We start from the raw sequence: 15972 nt of genomic DNA on the forward strand, positions 1-15972 counted from the left end.
GGACTCACCTGAGCCAGCCCTAACTATAAGCTTTATCAAAGAGGAAAGTCTTAAGCCTACTCTTAAATGTGGAGATGGTGTCTGCCTCCTGAACCCAAACTGGAACCTGGTTCCACAGGAGAGGAGCTTGATAGCTGAACGCTCTGGCTCCTAGTCTACTTTTGGAGACTCTAGGAACCACAAGTAACCCTGCATTCTGGGAGCGCAGTGCTCTGGTGGGGTAGTAAGGTACTATGAGATCTTTAAGATAAGATGGTGCCTGACCATTAAGAGCTTTGTAGGTAAGAAGAATGATTTTAAATTCTATTCTGGATTTTACTGGAAGCCAATGCACAGAAGCTAAAACAGGAGAAATATGATCTCTTTTCCTGGTTCCTGTCAGAACACGTGCTGCAGCATTCTGGATCAGCTGAAGAGTCTTAACGGACTTTTTCGAGTTTCGAGTTAACTGTGGACTCCGATAGCTACATCAGTTGGTAATCCTCAAGTCAGTGTTGTAGGTTACACTTCCTAATCTTTTGGCATTTTAAATATAATTTTTATGCAGAGAAGATGACTTTATGAGATTCTTTACTGTAGCCAGCTACCAAATAACATATTTCTACATCAATGTACATGCAGAACAGGTTTTACTATATGATCGTATGTATTATTGTAATTTAAATACATGCAAATATACGTTTTGTTGCCTTTTAGTGTATGGTTTACCATTTACAGTGTGTGCTTCCATGGGCGCTGACATTGTTTTGTGACGTAATTCAGCTGCTACTCGTGAAGTCAGGGTACATGTTCTTTTCTCGGAGTTCACAAGTAGGAAATTCCACTTAAAGATGCTTTCCACAGTACTTTTTCTAGTTGGAGGTCTCAATTCCGAGTTTCCTGGAACGCAGCATAACAATCCCAGAACACATCGATAGGACAAAGAAGGTGAGATTCATATCGGTTTCGAAATATATTGTGGTCTTTTAATCAAACTTTTCCAGCTTCTAAGTCTGGAATCACGTTTCACAGTTTAAAATCAATCAACCTGATACAAAGTAATTGATTAGTTTGGGGGTACTGAAATCCATCCATCCATCGTCAACCGCTTATCCTGCGTACAGGGTCGCTGGAGCCAATCCCAGCTGACAGTGTTTATGTTAGTTGGCTGGTCAAAGAGGCGTCTTGTACCAAAGGAATACAATACCTTTGCAACTGGTTTATGCTTGATGCTGTCACTGATGACTGACTGAATGATCCGCAGCAGTTGGGGTGATTTGTGCCAGGGGGGAAGTAGATCCACCCCTTGTTTCTGGAAAACCATAGAAGAAATTGGTCATGTGACTACATAATTTTGAAAAGCCATCCATTTTACTCGTCCTTCAAAGAAAAGAGACACATGGCATGAGAGGTAAGCACATTTTAGCTCAAAAAACAGTTTTTTCCCTTTCAAAGTAAAATTTCTATGATTAAGGTTTTTTGATTATAGTGTCTGAACAATTATAGACACGTTTGGCAAACATTTCACACATGTTTTAGTACTTTAGCAGGCTACACAATGAGTCTATAGAGTTAGCATGATGTTAGCTCTCAACTGCTGGATCATGCTAGTATTTCAAACTTGTGGGTCTGGGGATTTGTGCCAAAGGGCCTGGGTTAAGTTGTGCCAGTGGCACAACTCACCCCCACTTATGATTATTTTCAACATATTATTAATTTGTAATTGTACATTGTTACATACAAGTTGTAAGAAGTATGTGGATGGAAAAAACATCTTTACATTTAAAGAGAATGATGAAGGAGTCATCCCTAGAGGTGATGTGCTCAAGAGATTACCCACACCCCAAAAACTTGGTGGTACAGCCAGAAGGGAGCAGAAGTTTATATTCCCCTGCAGCATTGACAAGTTGGATGTTAAGTAGTAGGCCAGATCCAGACCACCTAGACCTACATACCCACAGGGGATAATCTGGAGAAGTGAGGAGATGGGCATGCCTCATCAGTGTTTGACTTAGGCCTACCTGCCATTTGTTTAATTTAGCTAACACTGATTTCAGTTTGAGTTTGCATGTTATTAAAGAGAAGTTTTATTAAGTATTTAAGTGGCCTAAGTCCAAATAGGATGTTTAGAAATTAGCCTAGTCACTTTATTCTTATGTTACATAATTGACAGACAGCGTTCTGTGTATGTCAACAGGCATCTATTGCCAAAGCCTTTTTGTCTGAAATGATTCACAAATATCATATTGTGTATTTAAGTTTTGTGTTTTCCCAAAAACTACTAAATGACTTATTCCAACAGTTTAATAGGGTGACAATATCTAAGTAAACCTTAAATGAGTAATTTTGTATTGAATTTGTCTTGCTTTCATATAGCATTACAGTTCACAATATTAAAATGTTCTGTTTTACTCCAGAAATCACTGGCACAATTTACCCCAACGTATTCCCCCAAAGGCACAATTTACTCCGCACCAGGGGCAAGTTGTGCCACGAGACCACTTTTTTCCCCAAAAGCTATATTTCTGAAACAATTTGTTTCAGATCCAAAGTTATTGTTCTCAGGGATGCACCACATCCTGAAATATATGTACATCCTTAAGTTGAAGGCATTACTGTCATGGCCTCGCTTTAAAGTCACTTTGAGTAAAAACTGGCACAACTCACCCCACTTTCCCCTACATCTGATCCCTTGCCAAAAGACCAACAGTAGTTAGACTCCACTGAACTGTGGACATAAGAGTATGGAGCTGGTCCTGAGAATACAGAAATACAAAGTTAATAGAAGTTGGCTTAAGACTCTGACACAAAACATGCACAATGTTACACAATAATTAAAATACCTCGACCACTTAGCAGACACTAGAGCAGACACCATCTTCTGTCCTGTGCCATTTCACACAGAGAAGTTTTGGAAGGCTGCATGATGTCCAGCTTCTTTGACATGTTTAGCTCTCCATGTAGTCCTGTGGAGGGATCACAGTGAAGACCTGAAGGATGAAGCTGATGTAAATTACAATGTTTTACTCCTAGCTGTAACACTCAAGAGTCAAGAGTCATCACAGCAGCTGGGTTAATGCAAAGTGAATACATGAATGCACATACAGTTAAAGGCATGGGAAATTTGAATAAAAAATAGAGCCCCTAAGACCTTCTGCTGTGAAGTGTTGTGAAGAAACCTGGACACTGGTAGAGGAACACGTCTCTGTAGTTGCATCTTGTCTGTAGCTGTTTGTTGAATCTGTATAATGTTGGCACAAACCAAAACTGTCAAGGGAGTTGTCACAGTGTGAAGATGTAAAGTTATGTAATAACCTTTGACATGTCCATTGGCTGTAAAACAGCTGCTTCCAGTTATCCTGTCAGTGAGGGCAGCATCCCAGCAGTGCCATAGAGAAGCAGCAGCAGTGCAAAGATGGTGATGTGGAGGATGGAGCTTGTCCTGACACAAAGTTAATAGCAACTTTCCCAGAAATTAACTTAAGACTATGATAGGAATCATTACATATTGCACAACAATTACCTTTGTAAAACAGAAAATCATCTTCTGGCCAGTTCCATTTAACACAGAGGAGTTTTGGAAGGCTGCATAATGTCCAGCTTCTTTTGTCACGAATCTCTCCAGCTCTTAAAACATTATTTTAGTTGCTCATGTTGTTTTGTTCTAGTTCACTAACTCTCCTGTCATTTCAGATTCCAGTTCCCCCTCCTGCTTGATGTCACCTCACTCCCTTCACCTGGTAGTCCCCGCCTAGCTACCCACCTGCAGCTGATCGTCCTCATCAGTCTGGCCACTTGCACTAGTTCCTTCCCAGATTGTCTAGAGTCTCCAGCCTAGCATTCCAGCGTACTATAGCTTAGTTTGATTATTCTGTCCTGACAGTGTGTAGACCCTGTTCGTCTGTTCCCGGACCTGTCTTCTGCCTATTGGATTTGGATTTTTTTGCCTTCTCTAGGACTGCTTGGTATGGTGACCCTGCCTGCATGACCACTTCTATAAACTGAACTTGCCTTATAAGTCATTTCTGTCTCTGAGTCGTGCTTCTGGGTTCATTCCTGTTTAAGTTTCTTCTGAAACATGACATCTTTGACATGTTTGCAGTCCTGACTCTCAGCTGTGAAGTGGAGGGATCGAAGTAGACAAATACCTAAAGGATGATGTGAATGTTAGACTCCTAACTGTAACATTAAAGTCAAGAGCAACAAAAATATCATCAAAACTTTAGGATTAATGCAAAGGGAATAGTTGAATGAACATACAATAAAAGCAAAACACAAGCGAAGAAACCTGCACACTGGCAGGGGGACATGTCTCTATTGCAGCATCTTGTCTATGCAGCATGGCTGGTCCAGAGTCTCGGAGCCAGAGAATAGGGTGGCAGGAGTCTCAACCTCTGCTGCTTTGAGATGACTGGGACTGGCAGGAAATGGTTAACCGTAAACGAAAAGGCAAGTAAAGTATTAAATTAAAATAATACATAGGAGACCGGGGGCAATTGTAACACTCAATTTCTCAAAACAGAAACAAGCTAGAGTGATGACACTTAATCTGCACGTGCTCAGTAGGATTCTCTCTCTGCCTGTGTAAAAGCAGCAGGATCATTTCACCTCCTCCACCACCAAGTTTTTAACAAAATACTGATTTTGAGGTATGAAAGAAACTTTTGGGATGTACAGTATTTTTCTTCTGGTGTCTAAAGTTTATATTATTACAAATTTAAACATACATATATTTCATCTCTAGGTTATTAATTAACAATTAACACTAACAAACTATGCTAATATAGTTGTGGCTAGCAGGCATACAACATTTTATCATGGCTGCAACATCGGGGGCAATTGTAACACTGTGTTCACTGATGTTCCAAGCCACATGGCCCAATGTAAGCAGCTTGTTTGTCTGTGTTGACTACTTTTGTTAGAAAGTGAACATATTTCACTAAATTTAAATGTAAAACTACATTAAAAAAGGGTGTATTAAATATTGTGTTTTTTGTGTTTAACAGAAAGTGTGAATATTATATAGGCCTAAGTCTGCAAAAGTAAAGTTCCTTTCAATTTCAGTTTGTCTATATAGTGGATTTAAAGTAGTTAATTGTATAAGACCCAGCAAAACCAAAGAGAATGACTAGTTCACTTGTGAAAAGCAATTTTATGAAGTTAGAACAGAGAAGTTAGCAGAGGATGCCTGACATCTAAAATAATTTGAACCATATAAAAAACACTTAACACGTAACATTAGCGGTAAATTAATTACTTTGAGGTAGCCCTAGGCTTTTACTTGACATACAGTGGGTTAATATGACTTATTTTTCAGTGTTACAAGTAACATTTTGACTTCTTGCATTTCATTAAATATTATAGTATTTTTCTTATAAGTGAATATATATATATATATATATCAATTATATTATTAATTAGAGCACATAAATGTGTTTCTTGTATCAAAAGATGACTTGTGTATCTCAAGTAGTCTGTGAGTTATTAAGGAATATGTAAAAAATGTTACAATTGCCCCGGTCTAGTACCAAATAGTAAAACTTGTTCTGCATGTAAATTGATGCAGAAATATTTTGTCTATTTTATTAGGTAGCTGGTTACCATAAACAATCTCTGAAAGTCATCTTCTCTGACCAAAAGTTATTCAGGAAAATATTAAAAATGCCAAAACATTTGAAAACTTATAGGCTAATCTACAACATTTATTGTCTTTTGAGGATTACCACTTCAGTTCATTGTTTTCATTAAAACGTCCCTAATTTTAATGAACACCAAGGACAGAGGGTGCAACTGTGTGCATGTACACTTGACAAAGAGTTTGTCACGGTCACTCTCTGTGGTTGGAAGTCGGAGATTTCAACTCAGACATTTTCCAGTTCGGCAAAAAACAGTCGCGGCAATAAACTGGCCGAAGAAACATAAGTTTGTCACGGTCTGACATGTTTATTGTTTACATTTAGCGTCCTGCAACTGAAACGCTATGAGGTCGGAAGTCGTGTATTTCAACTTGGAAATTTCCCAGTTTCGACCGGTCTGGAACGCGACATTAGACTGTTTTCACTGGAAATTTGTTTGGCAAGCATGGTAGGTAAATACCAAATGCATGATAAGTTAGCAGGAAAACCGATTTTCTTTCTGTCCTTAGAAGGTGTAATAAAAAAAAAAAGAAGCAAAATAAAGATATTATTTTAGATAAGGTTCTGTTTTAACCATGTCTCCATGGCATAAAAAATAAGTAGACTATGTTTGGATCTTGCCATGCAGCAGGACCGCTATCTTCAACCAAGTCCAGTTGCCCTTGATTTTAACCTTCATTGGATAACTATGACCTGGATGACTGAGAATCTTCATAGACACTATATTTGAGAAAGTTCACATATAATCCACAACAATATCATCTCAACAATATAACTTTTTTTCTTGGGTAAAACAGTTTATTTTCTAAAGAGGAGATGTATGTACAAAGTGTGGTACAGACAAAGCATGGGCATCATAATCATTAAATATCAAAGTGATTTCAGTATTAAATCTAACATGCATTTATGTGTGCTAGGCTGGATCAACTTATCACAAATGGCTCATTACACAAACTCAGATCTATAAATGAATCGTCTTCTTGCAAAGCGTTTACTCTTATAATCAGTACTTTTAATCGTTTTGAGTATCATTCATTGCTAATGCTCGTAGAAAAGGAAAGTCATCCCAAAGAATGTCTGGGTCTGCCGCTTCTTCTGGTGCAAAATCATGGCACGATCCAAAAAAACATTGCTCTCTTGGCATCCTTTCAGTCGCCATATTCCTGTAGCACTTTGGACTGAAGGATTCTTCAGTCTCCAAGAGAGGCTGTGTGGACTCAGAACGCACGTAGACATGAGGCACGTTAGGTGCAGGACTGTTGCAAGGACCAGAGAACATAACAGTGGCATAAGGAACAGAGTCACTGTTTGAACCAGAGTAGCCAGGGATGAATGGTGAACCACATATGGACTCTCCAAGGTCACTGGTGTCCTCTGCACTGCTTAACCATGTGTCATCGTGCTCTTTACTTAGTTTCACAGGGAGGTCCAGGAAACTGAGATGGGACAGGTATATTGGATTGGGCTCTTCGCTGTCTGAGGCAAGACAGGCATCCTGCAAAAGGAAAATAAATTAGTCATCAGTGTCTTTAATAGTAAATGAAAAAGTATAGGGCCTGTACTAGCAGGGCAAGTAGTTTACAGAAGCATATCATAGCCTATGCCACAGCCTTATCATAGCCTTTTTGCTGAAAACAGCTATGTGCTGTGGCTGGAAATTAGGTTAAGGAGAGACTGTACCAAAACAGTAAAGGTTGTAAAACCAAAAACACTGAGCTAAAAGATACTAAAATGCACCATGGAGCAGAAGGGAATGCAGAGTTGGAGATAATTCTCTGTGGCTTCACCACTGTGAGCGATCTTTTTCACATTACAGGTAGTCATTTGATCCATTGTTAATATAAAACATTGATAATTAAAGGTAAATGGTTAACCTGTGTTGAGTCGGATGTCCATCTCTTGACACTGCTGTTAGCTGGATCTGGAACAACTGGCCAGAAACGCCTTTTCATCCTGCAAGTGAAAGCATAGATGTTTGGGGGGGAAATGACAGCATAGCTTCACAGCTTAAGGCGGTGTCGCAATGATCTCACCTTTTGTGGTTGGAAAAACAAGTCATGACTGTGAAGATAATCAACAATGATAGTCCAACACCAGACACAGTTACAATCATCACAACAGCAACCGCATCTAAGAAGAGAGAAATACATATTATGAAAAGATCTTTCTGCAGTGGGAACACACACTTGTGATCTCTCTGTAATCTTTCTAAAAAAGCTAGAAAAGGCCAAATGATGATACCAACCAAAGGGCTCGATTTCGAAATGAATTGTTGACCCATTCAGGCTCCCACCAAACGTGCTAGCCATCATGAAAGCTTCATACAAAGACCCAGTGTTGAGGTCTTTCAGGACCAACCTCCTTTCTTCCGGTTCCACATTCACAGCTGAAGGAAAAGTCAGTTATCAAATGTATCAAGTAGCCTAAATTTAAAAAAATCTTTCAGAACAGTAAAATTAAGGTATTAACCTACCATTAATGAGTGCCTTCTCATTCCAGTAGAAGACTTTGTAGTTCTGGATAATTCCATTCCTTTGGTCTAATGGTATTTCATCCCAGTAAAGCTCAATATGTGATTGCCAGGTCTTTTTAATTCTTAATTTTGGAACCATGGATGGAGCTTTAAAAAGAAATATCATCGTGAGTGAATATTACAACTGTAGTGAGCTATTATGCTTTGTAAAGTCCCTTGAGGCAAATTTTTGATTTGTGATATTACGCTTTATAAATTAAACTGACTTGGCAAGATTTGAAACCTTCAGGCCAGCAAAAATAATTATTAATTTCTATCCACAAGAGGGCATTATTTCATCATGTATCAGTTTCTGGTAGATTGCACAATATGTTATATTTTTTAACTCATGTGGCAAACTCTTTCAAAGTTAAGGCTGCCGGACCGTCGCACCTCTGCCTGCTGTTTTGTTTGCTCCTCTTTGTGTCTTCGGTGACTTACCCTTTTGTCTTGAGTAGGCATTAACAGTCTGAGGAAGGCCTATCCCATCCTTAAACCTAGGATACACAGAGATCCCATAGGGCTTGTAGGGCTCAAAGCTTCCTATTGATGAGAGTGAGGAGGTTAGAGTGTATCAGTGCCCATAAGCTTCTAACAGTCTGTACAGGCAGGTTGTGCACAGGAAAAAGAAAACCTTGCATAAGAAGGAAATCTTATGGTAAAGTATGAACACCAGATTAGGAACACCAAATAAAATAAGAAGCACATGTATCTTCAAACATGCAATATAAATACTATAAAACATACCTGTTATAACAAGGCGTGTCTGGTTTCTGTCAGTTATTTCAAACTGGACGAGAGAGAGGTCTGTTTTTAACAAAGGTCTCCATTCCACCACAAAACCAGTGAGACTGGAAGAAAGCAGGCTTCTCCACTGGACCAGTAGGGATCTGTCATCATGAGGAGTGACTGTGACATTTGATATCACTGTATGACCTAAGGTAACAAAACACATCATACAAGTTGTGGGGAAAATGTATTAAACTGGATAATGCCTGGGCCATTTTCTACACTAGTGTAAGGTATAAGGATGTCAGTTTTACCTTTAGTTAGGTAAATCTGAACTTCTGTGGGGGAGGATTTCCCTGCTGCATTTACAGCACTCAGATACACTTTCTTTGCTCCTCTGTGAAGCTGGAAAGTACAGTAATTCCCCATTGTAGAGCACACCTTTCCCTTTTCACCTGGCAGTTTTTGCACTGAGACAATGTATGACACATTTTGGCCGTTGGCACGGAATTGTTTTGATGGCTAAAAAAAAGAGAGAAGATATTTTAAAGGCAGACCTCACAGAAACAGAACAGAAAAAGAAAACACATCAGTTTGTGACAGGTGTCAAGTAACGTGTGATGTGTGTACCTTCCAAAACAAGTGTATATTGCGTTGTTTGTCCCCTGATACCTTCATCCACGAGTCTAGGCGTCCAGTGGGAGCTGAAAAGAAAGACATGGCTGTCAGCTTAGCGGTTTGTCAAAAGCTTGCACTTCTCTTCTCATTCTTTAAAAAGTAAAACTTTTCTATACAAGACAGGTTTATGGATTCACTACCAGAGTGTGCGGCAGAACTCAATACATCAATTCTGCCTGTGCTATAGAGCAAAGCAATGGGAGATGTAGAACATGGCATTAGCATGTATTGAAAAGACTAAGAAATAGAAGAAAAGGCAAGAGGTGGAAAATGTTAGAGTGACCGATTGTGTCCTTCTGAATTGATCTAAGCCCTACCACTCTCCAAGGTGACTCCAGACTGGCTGCTGCTCCATTCACTCCAGGGGCTCTGCTGGTATCTGACTCTAATCTGGATGAGATAGTGAGTCCCATGGAGGAGACGACACTGTTCCACAGGTCTGGTTGGTCTAACTCGGCTCAATGGAATCTAACATATGTCACACAGCACACAAACCACACCGATATGACTCCAGGCAGGCACATTAACTGAACTTCAATAAGGTTATACTAGTGTATTGTTGCTTTTACTACTACATCAAAAGTTAATCAATTACGTTCAGTTTATATTGACACTGGAATGATTTTTACTCACTGGTTGTTCACTCCATTTACTGCTTTCAGCAGTCTTAAGTCGGACTTCCAGCTTCAGGCGGTAGTCACGCATCCAGGCCTGATGTTGAGATAAGCTCCAGCTCAGCTTTAGGCAGCCATACCTTTTAGGCACCACTTGAGCCTTCAGAATTGTTGGTGGGTCAAACTTAGCTGAAATAAAACAGTCAACAAAGAAAAAGTCCTCATGTAATTCAGATGTAATTGATTTTTTCCTCACAATTCTTGTAGGTTTTCGAATCTATGTAGAAAAAGTTCACATTAGATTGAACCCCAGTTTGTGCCTCTCATTACATTACAGTCACAGAGCTAAGCACCCTGAGATCTCTGAAAAACCCAGGAGGTGGGTTAGCAATACTTAGAGCTGGTCAAAAGGTATTTCCTGAACCCTCAAAGACTCTTCTAACCATCTGGACAAAAAATAATAGGCACTGGAAAATAAAAATTAAGTGAACATGTGGACAAAAGTCAAATCCAGTCACTATGTTTGTTTTGATTAGGACATGGTGTCACAACCAGAAATAGGTTACATTGTATTATTATAATATTTTTCTTTTGTTGTACAAAGGTACAAGGAGGAGCCACAAAAGGCTCCAGAAGGAGGAGCTCCTCTATACCAAGACTGAGGTGTAAAACTGGTGGAATTCCCCTTTAAGGATTTCTCAGGGCAAGATAATATTAATTAAATCCTGAATTATGGCAGGTAAATTGTATTATGATGGAAATTACTGCTTGTCCACAATAGAAAAAAAGAAAATATTCAATATTCATAGATGTAAATATACATATTAATTTATGAACTATATATTCATAAATGCATCTTTCTACCTGCACTGATGGGTTCCAAAATGAGAGGTACTGAGGTTGCTTCTCCAAGTTCATTCACTGCCTTCACATAGATTTCCATTTCTGAGAACAGGACAAAGCCAGAGCGAGGGATGGTGTAGCGGTGGACTCCTGGTAACACCTTATAAGTGTGGTTCTCGTTTGAATCCCTGAAATGATGAAAAATGATGATGTAGAAAACACAAGAGTGTTTGTTTTCTCGTAACTGTGTCAGTGTGTTTCTGGTAGAAGACATTTACAGCCAGCATATTACCATATCTTGGTGTGGAGGGTGTACTTTGTGTGCAGGTGGGTCGCCTGTCGCCCAGGGTCCCAGGTACAGGTCAGGGTGTTAGGGGTGGTAAGGTTTGTCTGACAACTGAGGTTTTGGGGTGCCTCTGGTGGATCTATAGATTAGAAATACAAGATGAATAATTTTTTATTTTAAATAAACAGTGTTTTCTTTTTTTGTTTTCACTGGCGGGACATGAAGTGGTGTAGGCAAATTATTTTATTATTAATGACCAATTAACCAAGAAATTGAAATCTTTCTTACATCCAGCTCTGATCTCCACTCCTCCTACCACTTGAACAGGAGAGGACTGGACACAGCAGGTGAGGAACACCCTGGTGTGATTGAAGTTGGGTATAACAACCTCAGAAACCCTACTGCTCTCATTGGCCACGGGGCTGCTGGGGAGAAAGCGATCGCCGAGGCGCCACTCTATATGAATATTTTGTCCAATGACCAGAGGGCAGCCATCTCTGATGGCACAGGTGGCTGTGACAGGTGACCCCAAAGGCACCACCAAGCTGGACGTTTGGACCTTTGCACATGGCTGTATGTTATCCTCTATCAAAGAAAAAAATAATTAAAATGTTTATGTTATTTTCAGAATCTCCCTGGCAAACAAAGGAAATGAGTAATAACAACTGTCATTGTAACTGCTAGATTGGTATGTCTGTGTAGATTTACTATTTCATTCTGAAAGCAAAACTCACCATTTCTGGCTCCATTCACAAATGCCAGCAGCATGGCAATCACTGATGCCCATGTGGATATCATGATGATAAAACCTGTTAGGCAGCCAAAATGAAATGCATTATTCTTAAATTACACACTTTCATGCCCTTTCAAAACAATATTTGATTTTCCATTCCTTCCGAGCGACATTGTGTGAGGTGAGGTATAGAGAGTGATAACATCTTGTCGCTTCAAAAGACATCATCGACGCTGTGTTTCAAGCGCTTGGTATGGCAGGCTGATGTGAACAAGGATGTGATCTCCATAATGCACAATATTTCAATATAAACAGACAGCTAGAGAACGCTCCCACTGCTTCCTCAACACAATGGTAGAGAACAATCTGCATTGCTGTCTCTGTAAGCTGTTTGCAGAGCACATTCAGAACAGACCCAAACACTAACACGTGACACTCTCATACATTTACATTTATGCAGCAAGATTACACAAAAGATGTGACATTTAAAGCTTTGCTAGCTGTTACAAAATAACATTTAACATTTCGCTGTAGACAGAATAAATAAGTATGCTGTCGGTACACACCGTATCTCTCCATTATATTAGAAGAGGTATAAACTCCAAGCAGACAGGAAAAGTGTAATTGCCAGTTGTTAGAAGGTAATCAGCCTTGCTGGGCATCCGCTCCATAGCTGATATAATTATATTATATATAAGTCAACAACCTATTTCTTCAGTTTGAGAATCAGTTAAGACCTCACATTACAAAGTGTTGTGAAGTTAAAATTAATTTTGAGGATTTTTGAAATGCTCACCATTACACAACCATGGAAGGTTAAAATTCCCTGAACTCTGGTTGCCGGCTCACAAAGCAACACCAATAAGCCACAGACATGCCTTTACAGCATTTCTTTGTCTCTCTGTGCTGTATGGGAGGAAAGACAAAACTGTTATTATTCTTTAATAATAATGAAACAATTTGTTTAGTTGATTAGATTAAAATAGGTCGATTGAAAGAAATCTTACAACAAAGTTTACAGATAAAAAGCAAAAAAAAAGCAATTCACGTGATGACCCATACTCGTAATTCACGTTCTCACTTGTGATTTTTAGACATTTCACAATATACATGTTAAGTTTTTGTAGAATTGATTAATTGTTTCAGTGATTTATAGATCAAGAAACAACCCTTTTTGGCTGGTTTCTCAAATGTGATTATTTCCCACCTAAAGTATTTGTAAATTTAACAGATTTGGTGTTTGGACTATTGGTCAGCAAAACAAGCAATTTAAAGATGTCACTTGCTCTGGGAAGATGTGATAAACATTTTTACAGACAAAATGTTTAGGAAATAATCATCACATGACTTGATTATGAAAATGATCTTGAGTTGCAGCTTAACATCATTACAAGCAAGGATAGCCGGTGAAATATGTAACTTCCAACATTTTAATAAGGTATCATTAATGAATCAGTTGTTTGTTTTTAATCTTGCTCATTCACTACAGTGGAAAACATTTGCAATTTATTATTAAGTGACACTAATAATTTTAATCTAAAAGTAATAATTCAATGTCACTAAGAATTCAGCAGAGAGGAAAGCTTTGATGTGTTATCTGACACTTACTGATTTCTCCACCAGAGATACATTTCACACACACATGCATGTGAACACACAAAAATACCCATACACATACATACGTATAAACACATGTACACAGAGCCAGCAACTGAGACCACAGCATTGAGAAACTTCCTGTTGTCTTGTAACACTCGGCCTTGGCCTCCCTGAAGCCGATTGTTCCTCAGGCCAAAACATGTTCGCAAAGTCTAAATGTTCATTGTCAACAGACTTTTGAGGTTCAATTTAACGTATCCTTTAAAGGCGAAAGGAACAAATTGAGATGATTTATTATTAGATTTGCATTAATGCCACTTCCAAGTATTTCTGTTCTAGCACAACTCTCCCTTTGGGCAGAGATTTTATGTCTGGACTGTCAAATAGCTAGCACCCTCATAGGACGAGGAGGTACTACTTTAATAATTTGTCAGATCGCTGCCCTCAGTCCACAATAACCTACTATTTGTTGAGGTCTGCGTTAAATCGATGTGAGAGAAATAGAATTTCTCCCTGTTTCTTATCAGCCGTGTGCATAAAGGCCTTTATTTCCCCACGCTTTCCTTTTTAGAATTTGTGCTTAATAGGTAATTGCCTGTGGCTCTGACAAAAGGCAATCGAGAGAAAGAGAAGGAGAGAGGAGAGTAGAGATATGCCATTAAATTTGGAGCGTATTTTGTCAACAAACACAATTTGATACACTTAAAATAAAGACAGTAAAAAATAAAATTGGAAGTACTCAGGATTTTGGCCAATTATGTCCCTAATGTTTCGATGCAAATATGGTATCTGGATTTTTTTTGTGTCTCACTGAGTCATGTTACTGAATCACTCCTTGATTATTTTGCTATAGACACCACATGTTTCCTTTCCCGTTGCTGTTGGGGGTTTCAAAACACCCTCTTTCAGGATTTGGCAATATCCTTGACACAGAGTACAATGACAAACTTGCCACTATTTCCCCTTTTTGGTCCTGTTTTCCACACTGTGCTTTAAATAATGAATTTAAAACGTGTTAAAGACAGTTTAATGTTTTGTATTTTAATCATAGAACAGTTCCTTCAAGCTCATACACAGTGATCTTCTGTGTCAGCAGTTGTCCAAAAAGTCCAAAAAGCTAAAAAGAAGGAAAGTAATCTGTTTCACATCCTCTTCTTTTAATGGATGACGAGAACATAAACATGTTGTCCATAGCTTAACACGCTAACACTACTTCCATGGTGACACTTTTGCCATTTGGAAGAATGTCACAAGATGATAAAACTCAAAACATGATTGTTTACATTGAAATGATTATCTTAGAATTTCTTTTTAAACCCTAAATATCTGGCAATCCTCTGCATCTGTAGGATTTTGTGTGTTGGCAATATTAGACAGGCAACTACAAAGAATGATAAATGGCACGAGTACAAAAACAGAGCGGCATTTTAAATGAAAATAAGTTGAGCTGTCCGTCAGTTGGATCAGGATGTATCTCTCCAGCCTGAACCTGTGTCATTCAGAAACAAGTTTTGTGAAGTTTCCCCTTTCAATCTGGCACAAATATCAAAATGAAAGGACCAGCAAATCGCTTGATGTGAAGATAAAGGAGAGCCATCAGAGAGGCTTGCCACTCACCACACAGCAGCTGCAGCAGACCCAGAAAGACGAGAGGCTCTCATCAGCCCTGATAGCTCCAGATGAAACAGTGTGGCTCAAAGCAGCTCAAGCAACAGCAGCAACATCCTTGTTTTGAATTTGTGAAACTTCACTATTTTCCAGGAAGAAACACATGACTGATGGGGCCCAGTTATGGGAACAAAAGTGGGGTGTTTAATTTCAGGGCCTACTCGAAAGAAAATAGTTGAATAGTTCAATTAAAAATAATCATATTCAATAATGGATGTTAATTTGTTGTCAAAATATTAACTTTGGATTAATAAATCTTTAGATGGAATTAAATGCCAGACTCTGAACAGGGAGGTATCTGGCCTTTGCTTGTGTGAGAGTACGGAGGTATTTCAACTTTATTTGATGGTCTTTCCCACAAAGAGTTCAGATGGAAGCTGTCAAATGCTTTAATGCCATAATATGACTGCAGGGAGCCGTCTTGAAGAACGCAATAAGTCTGACCCTTCTGTGTTGAGCGTGGCCTTTGAAGTAGCCGATCTGCTGTATCACAGAGGCTGCCTCAAAACGCAGTCATCTCCCTCTCTGAGCCTGTCCAAGCCTTTGTCAGGATGGTAATAGAACAAGCTCTTAAATGGGATTGTAAACTGTGCCTTGACCCCCCAAGGGCACTTGAAACTACTTGCCATATCACGTTTATTAGCTTATTAAATTGTAAAATGATTCTCTGGCTGAGGCCTTATTTCAAATAGCGT

General features: G+C 39.0%; 1 protein-coding gene and 2 long non-coding RNA genes across 9 annotated transcripts in view; 1 reads left to right on the top strand and 2 right to left on the bottom strand.

The window, feature by feature from the left end:
• Positions 1-878: 878 nt before the first annotated feature.
• Positions 879-3673, bottom strand: LOC123968603. 3 transcript variants are annotated; one of them, XR_006824495.1, is made up of 6 exons: positions 3503-3673; positions 3295-3421; positions 3131-3220; positions 2823-2945; positions 2647-2735; positions 879-1291 (listed from the first exon to the last, which is right to left on the bottom strand). It is a non-coding gene; the product is annotated as an uncharacterized LOC123968603 (long non-coding RNA). The 3 variants fall into 3 exon arrangements; XR_006824494.1 differs by having other exon boundaries at positions 2823-2969; XR_006824496.1 differs by lacking the exon at positions 3295-3421 and having other exon boundaries at positions 2823-2969.
• On the top strand, positions 999-4001 carry LOC123968602. Its single transcript, XR_006824493.1, has 2 exons — positions 999-1390; positions 3673-4001. It is a non-coding gene; the product is annotated as an uncharacterized LOC123968602 (long non-coding RNA).
• Positions 4002-6391: 2390 nt separating this feature from the next.
• The window catches only part of csf3r (colony stimulating factor 3 receptor (granulocyte)), a 10144-nt gene continuing 563 nt past the window's right edge, over positions 6392-15972 (bottom strand). Inside the window, exons 1-17 of one of the 5 annotated variants that reach the window (XM_046045988.1) lie at positions 15227-15337; positions 12807-12916; positions 12012-12086; positions 11566-11862; positions 11284-11416; positions 11013-11179; positions 10168-10337; positions 9852-10002; positions 9487-9560; positions 9171-9378; positions 8875-9063; positions 8569-8670; positions 8089-8235; positions 7861-8001; positions 7649-7745; positions 7490-7568; positions 6392-7110 (exon numbers count right to left, since the gene is read on the bottom strand). In XM_046045988.1, the coding sequence (XP_045901944.1) occupies positions 6628-7110; positions 7490-7568; positions 7649-7745; positions 7861-8001; positions 8089-8235; positions 8569-8670; positions 8875-9063; positions 9171-9378; positions 9487-9560; positions 9852-10002; positions 10168-10337; positions 11013-11179; positions 11284-11416; positions 11566-11862; positions 12012-12075 (2502 nt within the window). In that variant the 5' untranslated portion in view covers positions 12076-12086; positions 12807-12916; positions 15227-15337 and the 3' untranslated portion in view covers positions 6392-6627. Of the gene's footprint in view, positions 7111-7489; positions 7569-7648; positions 7746-7860; positions 8002-8088; positions 8236-8568; positions 8671-8874; positions 9064-9170; positions 9379-9486; positions 9561-9851; positions 10003-10167; positions 10338-11012; positions 11180-11283; positions 11417-11565; positions 11863-12011; positions 12087-12576; positions 12668-12806; positions 12917-15226; positions 15338-15972 lie in introns of those variants that run through there. The other 4 variants (XM_046045987.1, XM_046045989.1, XM_046045986.1 and 1 more) reach the window with 4 other exon arrangements.

The sequence above is a fragment of the Micropterus dolomieu genome, linkage group LG03, assembly GCF_021292245.1.
Source record: "Micropterus dolomieu isolate WLL.071019.BEF.003 ecotype Adirondacks linkage group LG03, ASM2129224v1, whole genome shotgun sequence".
Classification (NCBI taxonomy): domain Eukaryota; kingdom Metazoa; phylum Chordata; class Actinopteri; order Centrarchiformes; family Centrarchidae; genus Micropterus; species Micropterus dolomieu.